The sequence below is a fragment of the Oryzias melastigma genome, linkage group LG4, assembly GCF_002922805.2.
Source record: "Oryzias melastigma strain HK-1 linkage group LG4, ASM292280v2, whole genome shotgun sequence".
Lineage (NCBI taxonomy): Eukaryota > Metazoa > Chordata > Actinopteri > Beloniformes > Adrianichthyidae > Oryzias > Oryzias melastigma.
In genome coordinates, this window is record NC_050515.1 from 13,099,767 (window position 1) to 13,121,734 (window position 21,968).

Consider the following 21,968-nt stretch of genomic DNA (forward strand, 5'->3'; position numbering starts at 1 on the left):
GTAAAAATGAAACTGATTTACAAACCGAATTTGTTGGAAAACGTGCATTTAGGTCGCCATGCGGTGGCATTTTCAGATATGTGGCCGCAGTCTAAGTGGGACAAGATGCAGATTCAATGACTGCAAAACGCTTTTTTTTGCCTAACTGTATGTCTGGTATCAAGGTTTCATAGGTAGCCATGCGATTCTAATTAAAATAGTTAAACAATTAGTTTCTGTAAAAGCTTTTCAAGTTTTAACTCATGGTTTTGTTAATAAAAAGATTTTCAATTTACAAACACATTTTTCTCTTGCAATCCTGGATTATATTACAAAGTAAAAAATATGTACAATTTTTTTTATACATCTATAATCTCGTTTGACAAATGTTTCATTAAAGTTTCATCACCTTTCTGCATTTCACTTCAGAGGATCATGAGATTTCCTTTTCTGATCCACGAGTATGTAGTAAAATAATCTTGTGTTTTTCACAATAGCACTTAAAAAGGAAAAAGATGTTAAATAATCAGAATAGATGCAGAGTTTAGGTTAAATAACATAACGTACCAGACGATGAGTTGATGTTTTCACAACTAAACAGTATTCTTCAAGATAAATCCAACATACAGTTAAAAACCTAAAATAGAATTTATCAAAATGGCAGTATAGAGAAAAGCCCCACAGACAGAGAGAATCCCCCCCCCCCACCTCCCCGTCTGTGAATGCAGTCACACGGCTTCATATCATAGGAGCAGAGGTGGAGGGACGGAGGGAGGGACGGAGGGAGGGACGGAGGGAGGGGGTTTGGGTCTGCGATTTTGTCTACAGTGCCGTAACATTTTTAACCAGTTACTTCCACACCACTTCTTTCATTACGCCGTTCTGTGAAGTGGAACGTAAAGCTGCTGGAGTTGAGAGGTCAGGGGCTCCCGCTGCCTAGAAACATACAGTCTAATATTAGAACATTTCCTTGATTTGTTAGCAGCATCTCTGCTGACTGCTGAGCACATGGCAACAGGCCGGCCAATAGGATTTCAGGAGGCTGCTAAGCCCCTCGCTCTGTATAGCAACAGCGGCATCCTTGCCTTATTTATTTATATAGGACTTTTTTCCCACCGACTCATTCCCATGATCGTGTCCCCCCCCTCATCCATCCACTCAGCTCTCAAACTGTGCAAAAGAGTTGCAGTGTGGAGAGCAGGGCTCCTCTTCTTCTCCCGCTTCGCTCTTAAGTGCATTAGCTCTTAAATATAAATAGCCTCCACAGCTTTTTTTTTCCTATAGTGATATGTAATTTTAAACATCTTTTTAATTGTATCTCACAATTTAATTAAGTTTTTTTTTTTTTGTTTTTTTCCTCCACACAAGTGTGAATTAATAGGATCGTGTTTTGGGGAATGAGTGATTACCGGAAGGATTTTACATGCAGTTGTGAGGAAGAGGAGGAAAACCCTCAGGAATGACAGCGTGGGAAAAAGTGACACACCGAGGAGACGGATAACAACCAAGAAGAGGGGATCTGTAGAAGATGGAGGACATGGAGGAGAGCCTATCAGGGATAGGAGGAGTGGGAGGCGGTGGGAGGTGGAGGGGCATGGAATGGCGTGAGGACCAAGGCCGGTGGTTGGTTTGATCTGAGCCACGTGTGTGTCCAGCGACGTCTCTTCGTCGCTTCATGGATGTCGATGAGATGCAGGCTTCCGATGCCGCCCTGTCCCTTTCCGTCTCGGTCCAGGTAGGTGCGCAGTATAAGTTTCCTAATGCTGTTTCATGTTCTCCACACTGGCAAAAAGATGTATTTGCCAAAAGTTGCACATTTTTAGAGTTTTGTGATTATTCAGCCTCCTCTTCGTCTTTCAAAGCGTAATTACAGGGTGAAGCTTTGAGGCGTTGAGAAAATATGGCGTACGTCTGCTGTCCCGCTTTTAGTTTAGGATGAGGCACCAATCGACTCAAAGACTAAATTTGACCAAGAAACAAGGAGGGCGAACAGGTTTTTTGGTGGTTCCTATATTATAAAAAGAGATGTTGGATTGCCGTCTGTACGGGGCACAGGCTGGATGGCCGTATGGGACGTTTCCATCAAAGCTTTGCTGCGGAAACAGATATATGGAAAACCATTTGAACTGTCCTCGGCACAACTGGAATGACTCACTAACGGATCCCAACCATTTGCATCTCTGCCTGGATTTTATTTTACCGTCCATTTGAGGAGAATTCACAACTGAAAAAAAATACAATTTTTAAGCCGATAATCAAAAGCTGAATCTCTCTGCTCTCTGATAGTTCTATTCTAGATCTTAGTTTTCTTTTCATTTCATCATTCTAACAAAAAATGCTTGATTAGACTTATAGGACTTTCGATGACGTGACTTTTGGGAGCTCGCTTCATCCGTGCGAGAAGTCACCACAACCGAGCACGAAGATCACTGACGACTTTATGGCTGCGTATTACTGGAGCGATTTTTGTGCCGACGCCATTTGCAGCAATTTTGATCGCGAACATAAAAATCACAGTGCGGTTGTACATTTACGTGCTTTTTTTTCTTTTTGAATAGAATCAGGATCGCCTCTCACCACAGATCCAGAAATGAAAAACACATTATAAACTTCCAACTATTTTTTTAAATTACTGAATTCATTTAAAAAATGACTCTAAAATAACCTGTGTTCCATTTTTAAAGCAGAATATAATAATTTTGCACATTTTGTTATCGTTGAATAGAATTTCAAGACTCAACGATAAAAAGCCACTAAAGTCGTCTAGTTATTTTAAGAGTTATACGAATAAATATTGATAATTTATGATTTTTATCTGCAAATGGTTATTTCCCACTTGTAGAACAAGTAAATGACATCCGCTGTCAAATCCCTTCAAGATTTTGCATTATAAAGATTCCAGCAGAATAAAGCGCTGACTAATCCGTCTGTTGGGAGGGGAGGCGGATTGAGCCGCAGCCCCCTTCATTTCACTATAGGCCACTTTTACTTTGAGGACCCCTGATCAATTGCACTTTATAAGTAGACATAAATTACTTTTTTTAATGTTTTTGCCAGTTATTATTTGGGTTTGAATTATTTATTGAAAATTAATTCACGAGTTGCAAATGTTAGGAAAAATGCGCTTTGACCTTGATGGTTTTTTTTTGCATTTTTGTTTAAAAAGGTTACACAAAATAATGTTTAATATTATCAGTAATTAAAATAATGTCAGAAAATGTCTTCAATATATTTGATTTCATGATGACGACTATAAATTTAGGCAGAGAGCATCACAAAACCAACAAATCTGCGTCATAAATGATCATAAATCATCATACATAACTGATTAGACAAAAAGTATCAGTTTTTTGATATGCTGGAGTGGAAGATATTGATTTGTAATCTTTTTGGATGAAAATCTTTACAGCGGTTCAAAGTGATAATCTCTGAGCTGGATGGGTTGGATGTGAGTTAGGCGGTAAATGAGCCGAGGTTCCCTCTACTGTGAGCAGAGAGGCATTCGTCTTCTAATTTCTGCTCCATAACAAAAAATGGCGGCGTATCCAAAAACCACAAACCCATAAATAAACCGTTTTACAGTTATTATAGTTGAGGTTTGTTTCTTTTTCTACTCCCTTATATTGTTATTGTGTTATATCAGATATTTTTAGGGCATCATTTCTACACATTTTTCCTGCTCTGAACGCTTTACATTGCTGTTCTTCAGGTTGCAGAACTACAAATGAGACTTTATCATACTGAGCATCACAGCTGCCAGCAGATCTGTAACATGAAATGGGCAATGAGTCAGGTTTTAAGAAGCTTACCAGAAAATATCCACTGTCAGAGCATGGTATAGAAGAGGGAATCTGTGATGGTTATCTTGCTTACTTAAAATAACGATCAATATGTGCGTTTTTTTTTTAATTTAGGTTTCCTAAGAAGAGGTGATCTATGTGTCCTGGAGGAGGAAAATGTGCAGCTGAGAATGGACGTTCCCCAGTTGAACACTGAAGTGAAAAAGAATCAGACCATTTGATTCTTGCACTGTGATTTTCCCAAGCAGCTCCTTGGCATGAATTCCTTCAAGCCAATTTCCTTTAGAGATTCTTTTTAAATGACTGTGAAGCAGAAAAGTACTCAATTATAAAAAAAAAAACACTGCTCAGGAATAAAGCGGAGTGCAAACCCGGGATGCTCTATGATGTGTTTTAAACAAGCCTGGAGAACAGGCTCTACATCACCAACACTGGTCAGCCATGATCTCCGCATTTCCATCCTCTCAATCCTCAACCATGAGTTTAACTGTAAGCTGATAATATGTGATCTCACTGTGACACCAACAGTCTGATTCACCCCGTCATAAAACCAAGCAAGACTGTACGGTCAGTGTTGTGAAAATGGCCGCCAAGAGTTTCCACCTCTGGACCGAGGAGGAGTTGAAGCCAAGCGATGTCCCAACGTCGTCTCTAGCATCTCTCCAGCTAACAGACGAGGCTGTGGTCATGAGTGAGAACACTGTCCACATGGTGGATAATCCCAAGCCCGATCCTATATTTCCTGAGATGACATCACCACTGCTTCACCAATCACGGCAGCAGTCAGACATAAGCATAGCTACTAAGCCTGAGCCTCCACCAGCAGATCAAGGTAAGATTAAGGTGCTGCTTTAAGCCTTTCAAGGATCAACACACGTATCAACATACAAGCCTTAGTGGATTTTAGTTTTACTGCAATCTGAAAAAGAAATCTAGAAACAGAATGTGAGCCCTAAACAACCAACATCTTCACAGAAAAATCACAACACTGTAGTGAAGACACGAAAAGTGGAAACAACTTATATATTTCCTAAGAAATACTTTTTTACAACTACTTCGTGAACTTCAAACTAAATTGATGTTTTTAATGTAATCCTTCAATAAACCAACAGGGGGCAGAATCTGTGCCCTTATATAAAATAGTTAATTTGTTCATGTAAGACAAAACTTAAATCACTGTTGAAGAATGTGATAGAGGGTCAGGCAACAGCTGTCCTTTTAATAATGACGTTTTTGAACATGTTTGTGGCAGTAGAAGATCACAATACGCATCTGTGTGTGTGGGAATAACACAAGGAGAGGATGAAAGCAGCATTTTACCATGGAGTGTTTGGGCCACTATAAAAGTACAAAAATAAATACTTTGACAAGAAAAAAGTTGAAAATTTATGAGGGAAAACAAATTAATTTTACAAGAAAAAAGTTGTAAACGAGAATGTTTTTTTTTACAAGAATAAAGTCGTAAAATTATGAAAAAAAGTTGTTATTTTACGGAACATGAGTATAAGAGTCAATACTTTACAATATTAAAGTTATAATTTCACAAGTTATAAGATAAGCATTAACGAGTCTTACATTAAAGAAACAAGTCTTTTACTAAAAATTATAAATAACAAAAGAACCAGTATTGTGCTTCAGTACAAGATTTATTGTCCTTCATTCAGCAATAGTTTAATTAATATGGTTGAAGAATTATTTATTTTAGTGAGTTAGTATTATTATATTAAAGGTCTAAGGACATTTTAAAAAGTTTGCAGAACACTGGACATTTCCAGAAGAAGATTCTTGTCCAACAAGGCGTGCATTTTCAGCTGGCACACTGTTAACGTGGTCGGCAGTATAGTTGCATTGGTCCAAATGCAATAGAGCACATAGATTCCTATGATGAAAAAAACACATGAATGGCTGCATTGACGGGTTTAGCCAACATGTAATGTGGACGGAGGGTTATATAGCTATGTTTTTGAAAAATAATGGTAATTCCTTGTTAAATTATGACTTTTTCCTCCTAATTTTACCAGATTATTTTCGTAAAATTATGACGTTCACATAATTCAATAAATTTATTCTTGTAAAATTACGACATTTTAAAAATACATTTATGACTTCATTCTTGAAAAATTACGACATTTTTAAAATAAATGTACGACTTTATTCTTGTGAAATTACGACATTTTTAAAAATAATTTACGACTTTATTCTTGAAAAATTACGAAATTTTTTGCATAGATTTACGACTCTATTCTTGTAAAATTACGTCATTTTAAAAATAAATTTACGATTTTAATCTTGTGAAATTACTACATTTTTAAAATAAATTTACGACTTTATTCTTGCAAAATTACAAATTTTTTAAAATACATTTACGTCTCTATTCTTGTAAAATCACGACATTTTTAAAATAAATTTCTGACTTTATTCTTGTAAAATTACGACATTTTTAAAGTAAATGTACGTCTTTATTCTTGTAAAATTACATTTTTAAAATACATTTATGACTTTATTCTTGAAAAATTGCAAGATTTTTTAAATACGTTTACGACCTTATTCTTGTAAAAGTATGACATTTTCCTAATAAAATTACAACTTTTATTCTTGTAAAATTACTACATTTTTCTAATAAATTTTCCACTTTATTTTTGTAAAATTATTTGTTTTTCTCATAATTTTACAACTTTCTTGTAATTGTATTTATTTATTTTTGTTGTGACCCTAATGTTTGTCGTAGTATTTTAATGAGATGTGGTTACACAAAAAAAAATGCATCACTGAAAATAGTATGAGGCAATAGAGAAAAACAACAACAACAACAAAAATCCGCTTCTAGTTTTAGAAATGTTTTAGAGATTTCATGACACTGACCAATACTGACTCAGCTGACTTGTTCAAAATTGATCTTCAGGCTGAGGAACGCCAAAGCTGTTTTCAAATACCAGATACGACTGAATGTGCACCAAATCCTGGATTACAAATCCCTTTTTATGAAGATAAATTTAATTTTGAAATGTTGAAATATAATTTTTGCTTCGTTTGTATTGTAAAGAAGTAACAGAAAGAAGTTTACCGAGGAATAAATTCAAAACGTTCCGAAAACAACAAAGTGATGAACTAGAGTAACACGTGTTGGAGAAGCAAGTAAACACATGAGCGAACCGCAGAGACAAGATTTAATTTAATTTAGATTTCTGGAAAGGGAAATTCTTAAAAGTTTAGTGGGTTTAGCGGAGTCTTTGAATACAGTTTTCTTTGTTTATTTTTGTTTATTGCGTGGCTTACGTTTTAAAAGCAATCTGCGATAGGTGAAATCCGCATAGTATGTTTTGAGGCGGTAAAACTCCTCCAAAAAAAAGAAAAAAAAATCTGCAAAATGAGACTCCATAGTGACACATGATATAGTAAGTAACCTGCACTCAATCCTATGTCCTTTAATGGTGCATTCTAGAGATTATTTAGAACATTTATTTTAAGACACAGCTTTCATATGACGTCTTGTTTTTTCCCTTTAAGTTGTCACTTATTCAGTTGAAATTAGATGTTTAAAAAATTAAATCTATGACTTCTATTTACCCGTAAATGTCAAACTTACTTGTAAACCTTTAATTCTGAAGTCACAGTGGTAAATCGATTTTAAACGATGTCATTTGTCCATCAGAACAATGTAGATAATACTACCACCCTTTATTAGGGAGACATCTATGCTTTGGCAAATACAATTACACATGTAAACAATTCACAGTTAATTCCATTTATAACAGTCAGCAGAAGTCAACACTAACAAGAAAATCAGATCTCCTCTGAACTCCCCAATAAACTTTATTTTCTAGCCCAACATAGTTAGAAACTTGCATGGCTTTAGCAGAACACGATATCACATGCTTCACTATCCCACGTTTCTGCTATTCAACTAGATTTAGGATTAATTAGTTGCAGATCGTGTTTCGCTTTCATGCCAGGCAGGCTTTAACAGAGAGTCAGTGTTTGGCTGCATGGGGTTCATGAGTTTACTCCCTTCCTAATGTTACAGCAGCATTAGTGTGATTCCTCCAGCATTCGTTAAAACAGCTCCGGGCGTGCCAACACAAGTGCTGAAGGGACAAGTTACATCAACTGTTAAAAACAAATGCTGCCCTACATACATGTAGCACTGCTGGGGTGCTTGGGTTTACTAAAAGCAAACAGTTCACATGTACTTTTTTTTTTTTTTAGACTAACTTATAGATTTTCATAAAACATTCTGGATTCCCAAAGCTAAGACAAAACTGCTTTCCAACTAAAAAGAAAAAATTCAGATTGACATGGCATCTCTGGGTGGTCAGCTGTTGTTTGTTAGGCGAGGCAAGGCGAGGTCGAGCATCAAACCACCCAGAGTCTGGAAGAGTGGGTCTGAACATTGAGGAGTGCCAGTTCTGGTATTTTAGGCAGTCAGTGTCACCTGTCAGCACACTAGTCTGGACAGTCTCCCGCGTGCTGTAAGACTGAACCATACACCAATATCTCCCTCTAGAACTTTGTCATGAGGCCAGCAGTCAGTGCAGACAGCATCAGAGTCCAGACAGTTTAATGCGGACTGGCCTTAATTTGTGGGTAACACTGCACTGTTTGAATGGTTGGTGTTTTAGAGTCCTTGGAGAAGGAGAAAGGCCACAGCAGCAGTGAGGTGCAGTCTTGCACGCCGAGAGTTTTCCTGCAGGACCTCTCCTCACACACTGATGAAGATGATGAAGCAGTTCTTGCACTAAAAACCAGCAGCAAGGAAAAAGGTAAAACATCCATTTTATGGTTGATAGAAACCTTTGTTTTCCCAAATTAGAACAGTGTTTTCATAGATGTTGCTCTTTTAAAACAGGTCTCAACAGTTGGCTTCTGTTGCTCTTTTACATACTTTTTGCAAGGATTCACAGATGTAAAATATGAAATGTCAGCAAACTTTGTAAAATAAAGTTACATATTGCATAATTAAAATTATTGTAATTATTTATTTTTCCGTTGTTACCCAAAGTTTGGTCAGAGAGTGATACAACCAAATCAATGGCAGCCTACGACAGCAATGCAGATAACCTCCAGCTATCTGAAGCAGAGTGGTACTGGGGAAGCATCTCAAGGTACGCTTATATCAACAGAGAATTAATCTTTCTCATTGGCAATTAGAGGCTAGAAATACAAATAATTTTATTGTAAAGGGTTTTCCTTTCAAGAATTTGACTACTCTTTTTTTCCAGAGAGGAAGTAAATGACTTGATGAGAAACACTCCAGATGGGACTTTTCTGGTTCGAGATTCCTCCAGTAGAAATAAAGGAGAATACACTCTGACCTTACGGTATGTTTTCTACAAATCTAGGTTTGGTTAAAGCTGCTATAAAAGTCTGCATGTCTAAACCTTTATAGTGTAGTAGCCTTTACCTTTCCCAACAAAACAGACAAATATCATAGGACAACTTTTAGCTCATGGTATGTTTCTTTGTTAAGACCTTATTGTTCCTTTCAGTTATCCCTATTGCGCAAAAGTCACATGGGCTCGCTGATTTACATCCGTTAATGCGTTGACTTGCATCAGAAGTGTGGGCTTCAAGCTATCCTAGTTATGTTGGGCAAGATTTGGGACACATTCTGGGCTGTTTCCCAGCTAATTAAAGGTCTATCCAACCACACAAGGTCACACGCAGAGCTGAGGACTTTCCAACTGTATTGAATGATTGTCTCATCAACCAAAGAGGAGTGGAATACCCATTTCGTTAGGGAGATTTTCCTGTTACATCATGTTCCTGCTGATGTTAGCTACTCCTTGAACACTCTAGGTGTAGAGTTGTAATACTTCTATGTTAATAGCTAAACTTTGTTGTTTATGTTTGGGACCACAGAGAAGGAGAAAGCATAAAGGGATGGGGAACAGACAGTAAAAAGTGAGCAAAGCCAAGGAAGACAAGCAAGAGAGAAAAAAGGGGCAAACAAAGCAACAAAAAAACTTTTAGGAGGTGTTCAGAGAATCATTGTCACTTGTTAAATACTAAAAACACAAATGTGGTTTCTTGCACCTGCGGACAGTGCAAAATATGTGCGCTTACATACACATATTGACTATACATAGAGAAATGGGCCAAGCAAGTGATCACTGATAAAAAATTATTTGTTTCCGGTTCCAACAAAATGAAGCCAATCCAGTTGCCATTTTTCCACAACACGGACATTGACATGTTGGAACCAGACGATGTCAGTCAGCAGAGATTGGTCCAGGTCGGACACACCCAAAAGTAATATGTCAACAACTCTCCAATCAGTAGAGAGCTTGTCTGAAGTCTACATTCCTTCCACTGAAAGTGGACTAGGAGGAACCTGTCAACGTTTTGAACATTCAACATGAGACAACATACTTTTTTTGAAGCATCAGTTGGGGGATTTATAAGTTGAATAACTTTCACTACAGCATAAAAATAGCAAAAACATTTTAACAAATGGTAGCAGAGCAAGAATGGCTATTCTGACAAATATAATAACTGAGCAATAGCTGATTATTTCTCAATAGAAGTCAATGGGGTTTCAGCTTTTTGGGAACAGTGGGTACTTCCTGTCTGGAACATGAGGGGGGAGGGGTCACTCAGTCCATGATCATACATATTTATACACAAATGCATAGGCAGATACACATATACCTTGCATGATTTCTATATTAAAGGTTTACCTACATGTAGATAGAAACTAAACCATTTTTTTTTTACATTTGCAGGAAGGATGGCTATAACAGGTTGATAAAAATCTTCCAGTATGGGGAAAAGTGTGGCTTTTCTGAGCCATTGGTCTTCCCCTCTGTGGTGGATCTGATCCAGTATTACCAGAAGAAATCACTAGCCCAGTACAACTCTAAACTGGATACACGGTTACTCTACCCTATATCCAGATTCCAGGAGGTAGGTTTGTGAGAGCCACATACAATGACCATGTGTGTTATGGCATTACTACCTAGAACTATGTACTCTGGGGGCGTTTTATTCGGTATTTATGGTACTACACCTAGCTGAAGAGATACAACAATATGAAAATGCATCACATATTTAATCGAATTGATTCTTAAACATTTTCATTTTCTTCTCTTTATAGCAGCACCTTGTAATGGAAGTTGACATAGATGCAGCCGGTGAACAGTTGAGAATATATCAGGATCAATACAAAGAGACGAGCAAAGAGTACGATCAGTTGTTCAAAGAGCTGAACCAAACGTCCCAGGTACAACATACTTCTGATGTAGATTGTTTTTTGCTACAAAGAAAACGTTTTGTTTTTACCTTGGTAAATGTTTAACTTATTCATTTGTTTTTTTTACGTACAGGAACTTCAAAGTAAGAGGACAGCTATCGAGGCTTTTACTGAAATAATCAGGATTTTCGAAGAAGAATGTGAAACTCAAGAACGCTACAGCAAGGAATACATTGACATGTTCCTTGCATTAGACAACAGCACGAATACAGAAAAGTGAGCTCCAACTTGATACCCAATGATTTAGTCATGTATTCTTCCATCACCCACAATTCAGATTAAGATGTATCTGAACCACTCACTTAGGTCATTCCTTTGCCCACAGGATTCAAAGCAACCCTGAGGAGTTGCAGTCAAGGGTGGAGGAGATTCACAGCAGCAAGAAAAAGTTGGAGGAGGAGTTGAAGAAAAAGGCTCTGGCTCACATGGAAGTTGACAGGAAAATGAATGGCTTGAAGCCCGACCTTGTGCAGCTCAGGAAGATCAGGGATCAATACCTTCTGTAAGTTCTAGTCTCATTGCTTTAGTGTGCAGAAGGAAATGTCTTGCAATTTATTTCTTAATGTCTCTGTTTAATCGTGCCACATTTTTTGGGGGGGGGGTTGGTTTAGGAATAACAGAGTTATGCTCTATATTTTAATAACTTCTGTGTTTTCTATTCAAAAATAACTTTTAAAGAAGCATTTTACTTCAATTCTTTCAGAGTTGGAATGTTTTCTTTGTATTTTTTAAGCCAATTTTGGACAAAACTTTGGTTTTACTATAGTTAACAATTTAAATAGCAATTTCGTATAATATTTAATTGAAAAAAGCAACAAAAATATGATTTCCATTGTCCCATGTCAAGTGTTTGCGATTCATACACATCATTCTTTGAATTGTCCACATGTCATGTGACTTCTTCTTGCTCCAGAACTTTGTACATTTTTAATGTGTTAGCATAGCTCCACACGAACCCTGAAATCTATCTGAGACAGAATTTGAGTTTGAAAACACACAACATACCAGAGCCACAGCTGAATATTAAACATAGGCAATGCAGTCAGCTGGGTCCCACAGCTGCTGAAGGGTTTGTATGTTTGGTATGGCTTGGCAGCTCAGCATCTACTTTCTCTGTAAATTAAATCTATGAGCTGATGACATCTTTGACTTAAGCTAATTAATGAATTTGTAGGTTTTTTCATGACGGTTTGTACAACAGTCTCCATTTTAATTTTGTTTAGGGAAGTCTTGATTCTTCTGTGATATGCTGTTACCAATGTGAATCTGAAAGAACAAAAAATGCACATTTCAGCTGAGTCTTAAAGAATTATATTTGTTCTTCTTCAGTTTTTTGCTCTTGTTTCAGGTGGCTCACCCAGCAAGGTACCAGTCAGAGCCAGATTAACGAGTGGTTAGGTATAAAGAGAGAAGAGGAAGAGTAAGTACATTTTTGTTTTTAAACTAGATAAATGAACAGAATCTTTTTTTTAACTGCTTACCCTGCTTACATTTAACACTAAAAGCTACAAAAAAAGATCTGCTATGTGAGTCAGGTATTAACATAAAGTTCATTCTGAAGCTGAGAAACGCAGCTTTGTGCTAATATACAACACTTTGTAGTGGTAAAGTGCTTACCAAGTTAATCATAAACTGTCGAGAAAAGCAGCTTTGTGCCAATACGCAGAGCTTTAAAGTGTTAAGTCTATAGGAATTACATTAATTGCATAAACTGTTGAAAAGTTAAGGTAATTTGATGATGATAGGCGTTAAAGAGTAACCCTTTAACCTGGAGATGTCACCGGCCACACCCAAACGACAAACACTCTTCGACCTATTGTGAGTCTTAAGGTGCCTTCACACCGGACACAGCAGGCGCGTCAAAATCGCTTCTGCCGCCTCCCTTTAGATGCCCCAGCCACAGAGCAACCGCAGAAGTTGTTCTGGAGTTCATCCGTTGCCACATCATGGAAAACACATGGATGCTGATGAGCGAGTAGTTTGGGTTTATATGTTTTGGAGAACTCTACAGAGGCGCCGGAAAACAGATTGATGTGTTTGTGATCACAGATCTTCCAGAGTCTCTCTGGGTTCTGTGTGCTTTCTTGTGCAGTGATAGCTGAACCAGAGGGTCATTTTAAACGTTACCTTGTTCTTCTCTGTGGTCCAATTTAAACATTAACCTGAGAGGGGGGAAATAAAAATAAAACTTGAGGATCTTTTTATTATTGTCTTGATGAAAATGAGGAAAAACATCATATGTTTATGAAGCTAGAGCGGTCCGGCGCGCTACAACGGCACTCGCAGAGGCTCTCTGAGTGGCAGGACAGCTAACCGCTGGCGATAGATTGGGCTCTGCTGCCCAAGGACCCACAACCTGGGCAGTAGACCTTACTAGATCTGCTGGGTGCCTGGACAGCAGTGATCACTATCAGCTCCGCAGGAGCCTATAGGAGTGGAGCACACTAGCTCGCTAAGCTATCCACCGGGCGGCTGGCTAGCGTAGCCCTCCATCCAGCTCCATGGGCTCTGTGATAGGCTGGTGATCTGTTTAGGGTGTGTCCAGCCTTCGACCAACAGGAACTGGGACAATATTCGGCTAACCCCAGCAGGTTAGGAAAATGGATGGAAGCACAGGACGAAAATCCTCACATCCCGCCGCCATATTGAATCTCTGTTTCTATGTTTTGATCCAGTCATTGAAAACGTTGTGTGCCCAAAGCCGAGTCCCTGATTGGTTCACGCACTCACTGCGCCTTGCCTCGCCCCATGCCCAAATCATGCTGCGTCTTTACATTGACTTAACATTGAAGCCTGACGCCGATGCCACGCCTGCCGCGTTTGGTGTGAGTGCACCATAAAATCAACATGAAACATCAACATGAAATCAGCAGACTCTGATGCAGAGAAAAGCGGCCAATGTACAAAGTGTTGCATATAGGTGCAAAGCTGCTTATTTCCGTGACAGAATCAGCTAATTTACATTGGTTGTGTTATCACTTTATTACCATGAGGGTTGCATATCAGCCCATGGCTGCTTTTGTCCCCTTCAGATCTCACTGGAATTATTTTATTGTGAAAGTGGTTGAAGAATTACAGTAGTCGAAAGACTGTATACACTGTATTGAAGAGTTAAATGATCAAGCAGCATAACTTACACTGAGAAAAACTCTGTGTGACATACTGATGAAAATGCTCCTTCACCAAGGCAGATGATTGTGTATAATTTTGTTTCCCAGTGAAAAACTTTGTGTCTTTTTACAACCCTCAGTTAATTGACTGTGTCTGTGTGCTAGTCTCTACACGCTGGAGGATGATACTCACCAGGAGGAGAGGAGCTGGTATGTGGGTGGCATGAGACGAAAGGAGGCGGAGGAGCTGCTGAGAGGGAGAAGAGACGGGACTTTCTTAATCAGAGAGAGCCAGACTCAGAGGGGTTCCTTCGCCTGCTCTGTTGTGTGAGTATTACTGCACTTTAACACCTTATTGAACTGTATCTCAACACCTTTTTAGCATTTAATACAATACAGTTGACAACATAAAGTGTTCCTCTCCTGCAGTGTGGACGGAGAGGTGAAACACTGTGTCATCTACAGGACGGCAACAGGGTATGGCTTTGCTGAGCCCTACAACTTGTACTCATCGCTCAGGGAGCTTGTTCTCCACTACAGACACACGTCCTTGATCCAACACAACCAGCAGCTGAATGTAACCCTCGCTTGGCCTGCTCTTAGTCAGCCATTCAGTGAAGAAACATGAGCACACGGTCCTGGTGACGCTTTTAAAACTTTACACTATTAGCACTGAGGACACAGTTACCACACGAAGAACCGCTTAGTGTTTCAGTGCTAAAATTACAGTATCAGCTCCCATATGGTTATGCTTTCACTGCAATTAAAAAAAAAGCAGAAAAATGCAATATTTGCATATTTGGCTTTAAGCACCAGCTTATTAACCAGACCAAGTGAACAGAAAATTGGATGAAGGATTTGATTCTGTTTCCATTGGAACAGCTATAACCAATGCAAATAAATGGGAGGACTGTTCTAATGTTTAACACGATCATCTCTAAAAATGCTGAAAATCTGCACATTTAGTTTGTTGAACACAATTTGAATGAATTATTTGTCATTTCTAAATTCAGTTATCAATTTAGCCCTTTTACACGATACACACAGTTTACTAGTGGGTGGTAAAATATGAATATTTGTTTAAAAGACACTATGTGTTGGAACATAAATTACAGCATTTTTTTCATAACGAAAAGGTCAAAGTAGTTTTTGTCTGGTTGACTATTTTTTAGAAACACGCAAATTCAGGCAGTAAATATTGCAGCACAAGATATGTCTATATGTTTTTACAAAAACCAACTACTGCATAATTGGCAAGATAAATGTAGGCAACATCCTACTAGTATTAAATCCTAAAATTAAACCCAACATTTGCAATCTGTACTGAAATTAATTCAAGGGAGGCTGCAAAAATGATGATAGAATCTTCTCATTAAAATATTTTTTCAAACATTTTCTTTTAAGGGGAATAGGTTTTTGAAGTTCTCATTAGAAGTTACCTTACCAGTGAAGTTACAGCCAGCATATTCTTAGTTTGGAGAACCAGACATAGGGTCCAGAAAAGCTCTGACAAAACTTCAGAAGAATGAATATGCAATTTAAAAGCTGTCAGACGTGTACAATTACATTTATTTTGACAGTTAGTTAACATGGATGTCACCTGATTAAAAAAAAAAAAATTAACAATTAAAACGTGACAAATTGAAACTTATCTGTCCAAGGTAAAGTATCCCTTAAGAGCCCAATTTAAAACAAAAAATAGAGGTTAAACATTTTTTTTTTTACAATTTTCAAAAATGATTCCAAATCCTGTATATTTGAACAAGAAATCCATTGAATATAGGCTGTAGCTGCTTTAAAGGTAACTATGGAGAAACTAAGCTCAGGTAGGGACTCTGCGCTACCCGGAACATTTTGCATTGTGGGTACTGTAGGAAGTGAGGAGTCACTTAAGCACTTTATCCAAAATTAAAACATGAACACAAAAGGAGCAGTTGTTGCTTCAGGCTTCATTTATGAATCCTGTTCTTGGCTGAAAAATACCTCACTTTATAATGCTCAAATGGTAAAAAAAAATACTAGAAATCTTTACTAAACTTTTATCGCTCTTACTTCTTTTTGGTTTTTGATAAAGATCAATGTTTAAAACGTGCAGGTAATGTGAGCAGTCGTCATTCATAGGAAGCATTTACATTCTGCATCTTAAGCTACTCATCCCACTTTCAGGTTGGACTGTTTTAGCTCTTTAATTTAGATAAACATTTAATTTTTAGAATTATAAATTGATTTCTAAAGGCTGTTTTCAAATGTTTGTTTTGATCTGAGAAAGTTGTGAAAATTCTATTTTTTTAATTTGACAAAACATCAAGAACCCAGAAACTGATCAATACTGGAAATTTATTTTGGTCCTGTTAATGTCAGAAAATCAAACAAAAACAATATAATAACTAAATAAATGTTGTTACTTAGGGTGATATATTTTCTGAAGCCAGCACTATAGGATTCTTGACAGATCTATGGATCCTGACATCATACAGGTGAATCCTGTTTGTGTCCAACTCTGTACAAATAACGGTGCCTTTGACGCTTAAGTTCCGGCTATCAAATATCTCTTAAATGCAAAAACCTTGTGATAAACTCAGCAGATTGTGTGAAGTTAAATTACAACAATAGAAACAAAAAAGGTTCAAACTTTTACATAAATCAGATGCTAGAATTATACTTGAGATAAGACACTATTTTCAGGTGTTTGTTGCCAAAAAGAAGGTTATGTGGATGGTTAGAATTTTAAAAACAGTTAAGTTTTAACCATAAGCCATGTCACAACAATACTGTCCATCAGGTTATTCATATAAGATGAAAACTTAGAAAAAGTTATTAAAATACTCACACTACCTAATATACAAGGGTGAACACTGTTTAAGTTAAAAATTAAAATGGCAACTCAAAGCCAGCATATAAGCAACAGGAACAAAGAATCAGAAATGCTAACTTTATTTTGACAAAAACTAGTCATATTATACAAGTTTGAATTCATGAATATTGAGCCTACTTAGCTACTTTTTTTAAATAACATTTTCTTGCATTTTGTTTATTTCCAATTTAAGAATTCAGTGGTGCTGAGTCTAGTGGTAATTCAGAGACTTAAACGTTGACCAAACAGCTTTAAAGAATCTTACTACCTCGCTGGGAGGTATATTCAAAAGATGATAGAACACTGTGTCTACACGAGAAAATATCTTGCATAAACATTTGAAACTTTTTCAAACTTTCAGTTCAAATTGTTTACATCTCAGACGGTCCCAGCGAGGTTTGGTGCTGGGTTGTGATCCAGAGACTTTTGATTGTGCAGTCTGTGGTTGGAGATAAATGGTGCTCGAGGATTACAGTCAATTATTTCAACAGCATTTCTTAAAGACAAATAAAGCACTTCAAAAACACAACATTTCAAATGTTGGCTTGTCTGTTAAGAAGATTCAGTTAGCTAATATATAAAAAGGGGTTGATGGGTTGTTTAACCTTTCAATGGGTCACATTTAATGCACTTTTTCTCGAATTGGTTGAAAGTGCGCTTGATTGTGATTGCATACACTTGATGTTGTCTTCTTTTTGTCGGACTGTTATTTGACATGTTTTTTTTTCTTTTGGAGTAGATTGTTTCAGATTTCTGGCTTGGAGCTATGAAAAGGTCTAGAAGTCTAATAAGTGCATGCTGTCATTGTGAAACAATTTCTCTAGTTTTTTGGAGTTCTGCTCGGCTGGATACTGTTTGTAAATCAGATCTTGTACTGAAGCTGCACCACCAGCTATTTCTTTTAACAGATGGGCCGTTATCTTTAAAATTCTCATCGCTGAATTTATATTTTGTTTTCTCTAAAATGACCTTTTCGCCTCACAGTATGAGTCTAACTGTGATGTCTATATCAACTAAGCAAATGTGACATGTTTGGTGTGCCTGTAATCACATTCGTCTGCCACATAGTGTTGCACAGGAGTAAAACAATGAGTACTGCATTGCACAGGCTGTGGACCGATCTCCACAACCACCACAAAGCAGTGCACTCTGTATCGTCTAACCTGGAAGTAGTTTGTTTCTTGGCAACCAGGTTATCTATTTTTATACAATTGGAACACCAAATATTTTGCGTGGTGAATTAAGTCTACAACTTGTGCGTTTACTATACAATGCAAACTGAAACATAAATCATTACCTTTATCTGCTTCTCCAGCAGGAATTCAAAGAACAAACAAAAAAAAGGTCAACGGGTTATATGTGCACAAAAACATGCAAAGACCATTGCTCTGTTGGGTTTGATTTAAAGCATAGCATTTGCACACAAGTATCTCGTGTGAGGTAGAGGTACTATGACTTTATTCTTGTACATTCACTCATACTGAAGCAGCTGGACAAGGTTGTAAATATAAACAAATTGCTAATGAGATTAAAACATTGTAGCATTGTTTTTAGTGCATTGACATTGTTATTACATATGCACAGTTTGGTCTTTTTTGTACAGAGTAGCAAGGGTTACATGCACAACAATATTAAAAAAAAGATCATACACAACGTAGGATCCTTTAGTCACATTTGCACATTACCATATGACCCTTCTATTGGCCGACAGTTAAGCCGGGGGTCTCGTTTCTATCTGCAGCTAAGCTTTTTTTGCACAGTTTGTCAGGAGTTTTTGGTCATGATTCAAAAATAAACCCAAGATGGTGTCTAAAACTATCAAAACATCTGGAACACTCCACATAATTTCATGAAATTGCGGTTCTCTCAAACACTTTATGACCTAATAAAGGTTTAGATGTAGGAGAGTATTGTTTACAAAATGATGAAAATATTGTTGTGTATGTAAACATACCCATTTACTGTAATGTATATTTTGTATTGTGCTGCAAACAGATATGCTGAAAGACACTAAAAGCACATTTCTCAATAAGTACTGTTCTGTGTGTGTGGTTGTGGAAGGGAAGTAGCTAGTCTATGTTTTTTCATTTATTTAAAAGCTTGATGCTCTACTAATTGTTCTTCAATACAATGACACAACCAGCCTACATTTTGTCTTTCATACATTTTAGCATAATTTAATCACTGAAACCCTCCTTTTAGTAAGAAGTGTTAAAGAATTTAACAAAGTAGGTGATGTTCAAGTCTTTGTTTGAATTCAGTGCTAAATAACATGGATTGATGGTACGGAAAAACAAATGATAGAAATAAAACGTGAGAGTAGTTTCTCTTAGTTTGCTATTTGGATAATTGAGTTTGTGAGATTACTTACAAGGTTTTGTATAATGGGATGTAGCAAGGACTGAATTTGAAAAAATACCGTATGTGTAAAAACCGTTAATCCTGTTTGTTAGTGGTGTAAGTGGTAGTGACTTCAACTGTACTTAAACCAAGTTTGATTTCTTGAGACAGATTGTTTTTGTTTGTTTCTTTGTTTCTTATTGTCTAACCTTCGCTCTAAGGCTAACATTTGTCATGTGGTTCTGCTAAAAAAAATATTTAATTAAGGTTAAAAAAATGGCCCATTTTAATAATGAAAAAGCAAAGTGAAAAATTGTGAAGACAAGTTGGAGGAGGTGTTTGAAGAAAGATGGAAAACTGGAACAGTTGTGGCCATGATATATGCATGTCTATGACTTGTGGGTTCTTCTGAGTATGGATCTATACTTGCAGTTGAGGTTCTAGATATTGAAGGAGGTAAAGAGGTGGCAGAGTTTAGTGAAGGATCTGGTCATGTGTCATTGAAAGTTGTTGGCAGGATTGATGTGTTTAGCTAAAATTCTGGGTTCAGACCAAAAAGCAACTTGCATTGTGGGGGCAGCCAGTTTCAAAGGCAAGTCAAGGTAAACTCAAGATAAGAAGTTCTGACCCCTGTGGAACTACTTCCATGGCCAGTGCAACACAAATGCGAGCAGAATCAAGTTTTCGGAGGTGTGTTGTGTCAACCAATCAGGTTGCATTTTGCTAATAATGCAATTAGCAGTTGGAACCAAACCAAAACCAACATCAAGATGAATGCTGGCCAATGATAAACAGCAAGTTTCAAACTGGGCAATATTTTAACTGGCTATCCCAATCATGCAATTGCATTTGCTGTGAACAAAGTATTAAGAAGCGTTGAAAAGACCTGTAATGTAGAACCGTTGAATAATTTGGGTGTCCTTCTAAATTTCTTTGTAAAATAGGATTTGTTGCCTTTTTACTTTAAGACGAAAATCCTTTTTAATTTTTAATTGACATTAATGTGTGAACATGATCCAAAGCCACTTAGAGTGTATTTGTCAAATTTAAAGTAATATCTTTTGAAAGGATGTTTCAGTAACTTTGCTTTTTTTTCTTCATTGTGGGTCTTTGCAATTGTCTGTCATTTGATCTAAAGAATTTAGCCGTACTTAGTTAAAAGCCTGTTGTAAACTATTACTGTAAATGTTTTATTTACTGTATTGATTATGCAAAAAACACTGAGCTTGTTGAATCAAAAATGTCTTGTTTCCTTTTGGATGTCAAATCTTAAAAAAAATGTTATTTTGTTTTCCTTTCTTTCATGATGTAAACCCTGACTTTACTCATTTCAGGACATTGGTGTTCAAAGTATGCACTTTCAAATCCAAAATAAAATTGAGAATGCGGTTAAATGACTTGCTGCATTTTTTGGATTTTTATTTGTTTGTTTATTTGTTTAGTTATAAATCGTAAGTGTAAAAATAAAGATAATTGAAATAAGACGAAAGTCTCAATGTGTGAGGGACACTTCAGCAAATAAATGAGTTTTAATTAAAAGGGTTTCTTTAAAAGAAAAAAAAAAATCACACTTTAAGAAAAACTGACAATTTTACTAAGGTATAGTATAGGCAATTGGTTATTCATCATAATTTAAAAAAAAAAAAAAAAAAAGAAAAGTATACAGACTGATGTAGAAAAACCTAGGTGTTGCTCTACAGGAAAACTCAAAGCCAGAGAAAAATCCAGAGAACTACAAAATCAGACAACGGCTTACCTTCCTTTCTGCAGAGTGGAAAGTATTCATCAGAATGTTCAGGACTGTAAGCCTCCACTGATATCCTATCATCTCTTTGTTTAAATGCTGTCCCACTAGCTTACAGCTCCTCACAACCCCAAGCTAAAATTTGTGATGCAACAAAAATGGTGTGCAATATCAACAAGGAAAATGAAGATGTACATGGATTTTTTTTTCTGTAGTGGATGCATTAGAATGGAGCAAAGCCCGTCTATTTCAGGCCCTACTTCACAACTGAGAACTTTTTCAAACACCGGGTTTTTTTCTGCTCCCGATCCAACATAATTTGAATAAAAAAATACTCAGAAACACAGTTTTAATTTAAAACTAATTCCTCCAGCATGAGAAAAATGCAATAAGAACATGTTAAAAACATTTTTTTCATTGAAGTGGGTCTTTAAGGTAAGAAATCCTTCATCCATCTTCCTTCGCTAATAGAAAATGGTGGACTATTTTGGCTAAATAGATTTTATTAAATTCTTTATATAAAAACATAGTCAGTTTAATAAAACTCCATCAGAATTGTCAGATTTTGTGTTTTAACTTAGCAGCGTCAACTTAGCATTACTTTTGTTCAAATTGCTTTATGAATTTTGATGAAGTAAAACTGTGTCAGCCACAGAACAACTGTTTAAGCGTCGTGTTCTGTGCATGTGTGTAAAATATAAAATTTGCTTTTTTTTAGAGAAAAAACAAGAAAATCACTTTATAATTTACACTTCTTAATTATTACATACCAACACGCAGATGAGTTTACAGCTGCACGCTACCTTCTTTCCCTGGACCCCGCTTGGATGAAGACTTCCGGTCCTGCTCACCCAGCTTCCGCTGCACCTTGCGTCAATCAATTAAATGACAG

The 21,968-nt window shown here is 36.8% G+C and overlaps 1 protein-coding gene and 1 long non-coding RNA gene across 3 annotated transcripts; one reads left to right on the forward strand and one right to left on the reverse strand.

The window, feature by feature from the left end:
- The first annotated feature begins 752 nt into the window (after positions 1 to 752).
- On the forward strand, positions 753 to 20,729 carry LOC112150308 (phosphatidylinositol 3-kinase regulatory subunit gamma). Of its 2 annotated transcripts, none has more exons than XM_024278512.2 (12): positions 753 to 1,714; positions 3,894 to 4,611; positions 8,399 to 8,539; positions 8,779 to 8,881; positions 8,999 to 9,097; positions 10,502 to 10,682; positions 10,876 to 10,998; positions 11,102 to 11,244; positions 11,354 to 11,530; positions 12,377 to 12,448; positions 14,304 to 14,465; positions 14,568 to 20,729. In XM_024278512.2, exons 2-12 carry the CDS (start codon positions 4,362 to 4,364, stop codon positions 14,764 to 14,766), a joined length of 1,650 nt encoding a protein of 549 aa, XP_024134280.1. In that variant the 5' UTR covers positions 753 to 1,714; positions 3,894 to 4,361; the 3' UTR covers positions 14,767 to 20,729. The 2 variants fall into 2 exon arrangements, with proteins under 2 accessions (XP_024134280.1, XP_024134279.1); XM_024278511.2 differs by having other exon boundaries at positions 754 to 1,714; positions 10,873 to 10,998.
- Positions 7,171 to 21,942, reverse strand: LOC112150311. The gene is made up of 3 exons (XR_002919950.2): positions 21,847 to 21,942; positions 14,332 to 14,388; positions 7,171 to 8,514 (listed from the first exon to the last, which is right to left on the reverse strand). It is a non-coding gene; the product is annotated as an uncharacterized LOC112150311 (long non-coding RNA).
- Between the last annotated feature and the right edge of the window lie 26 nt (positions 21,943 to 21,968).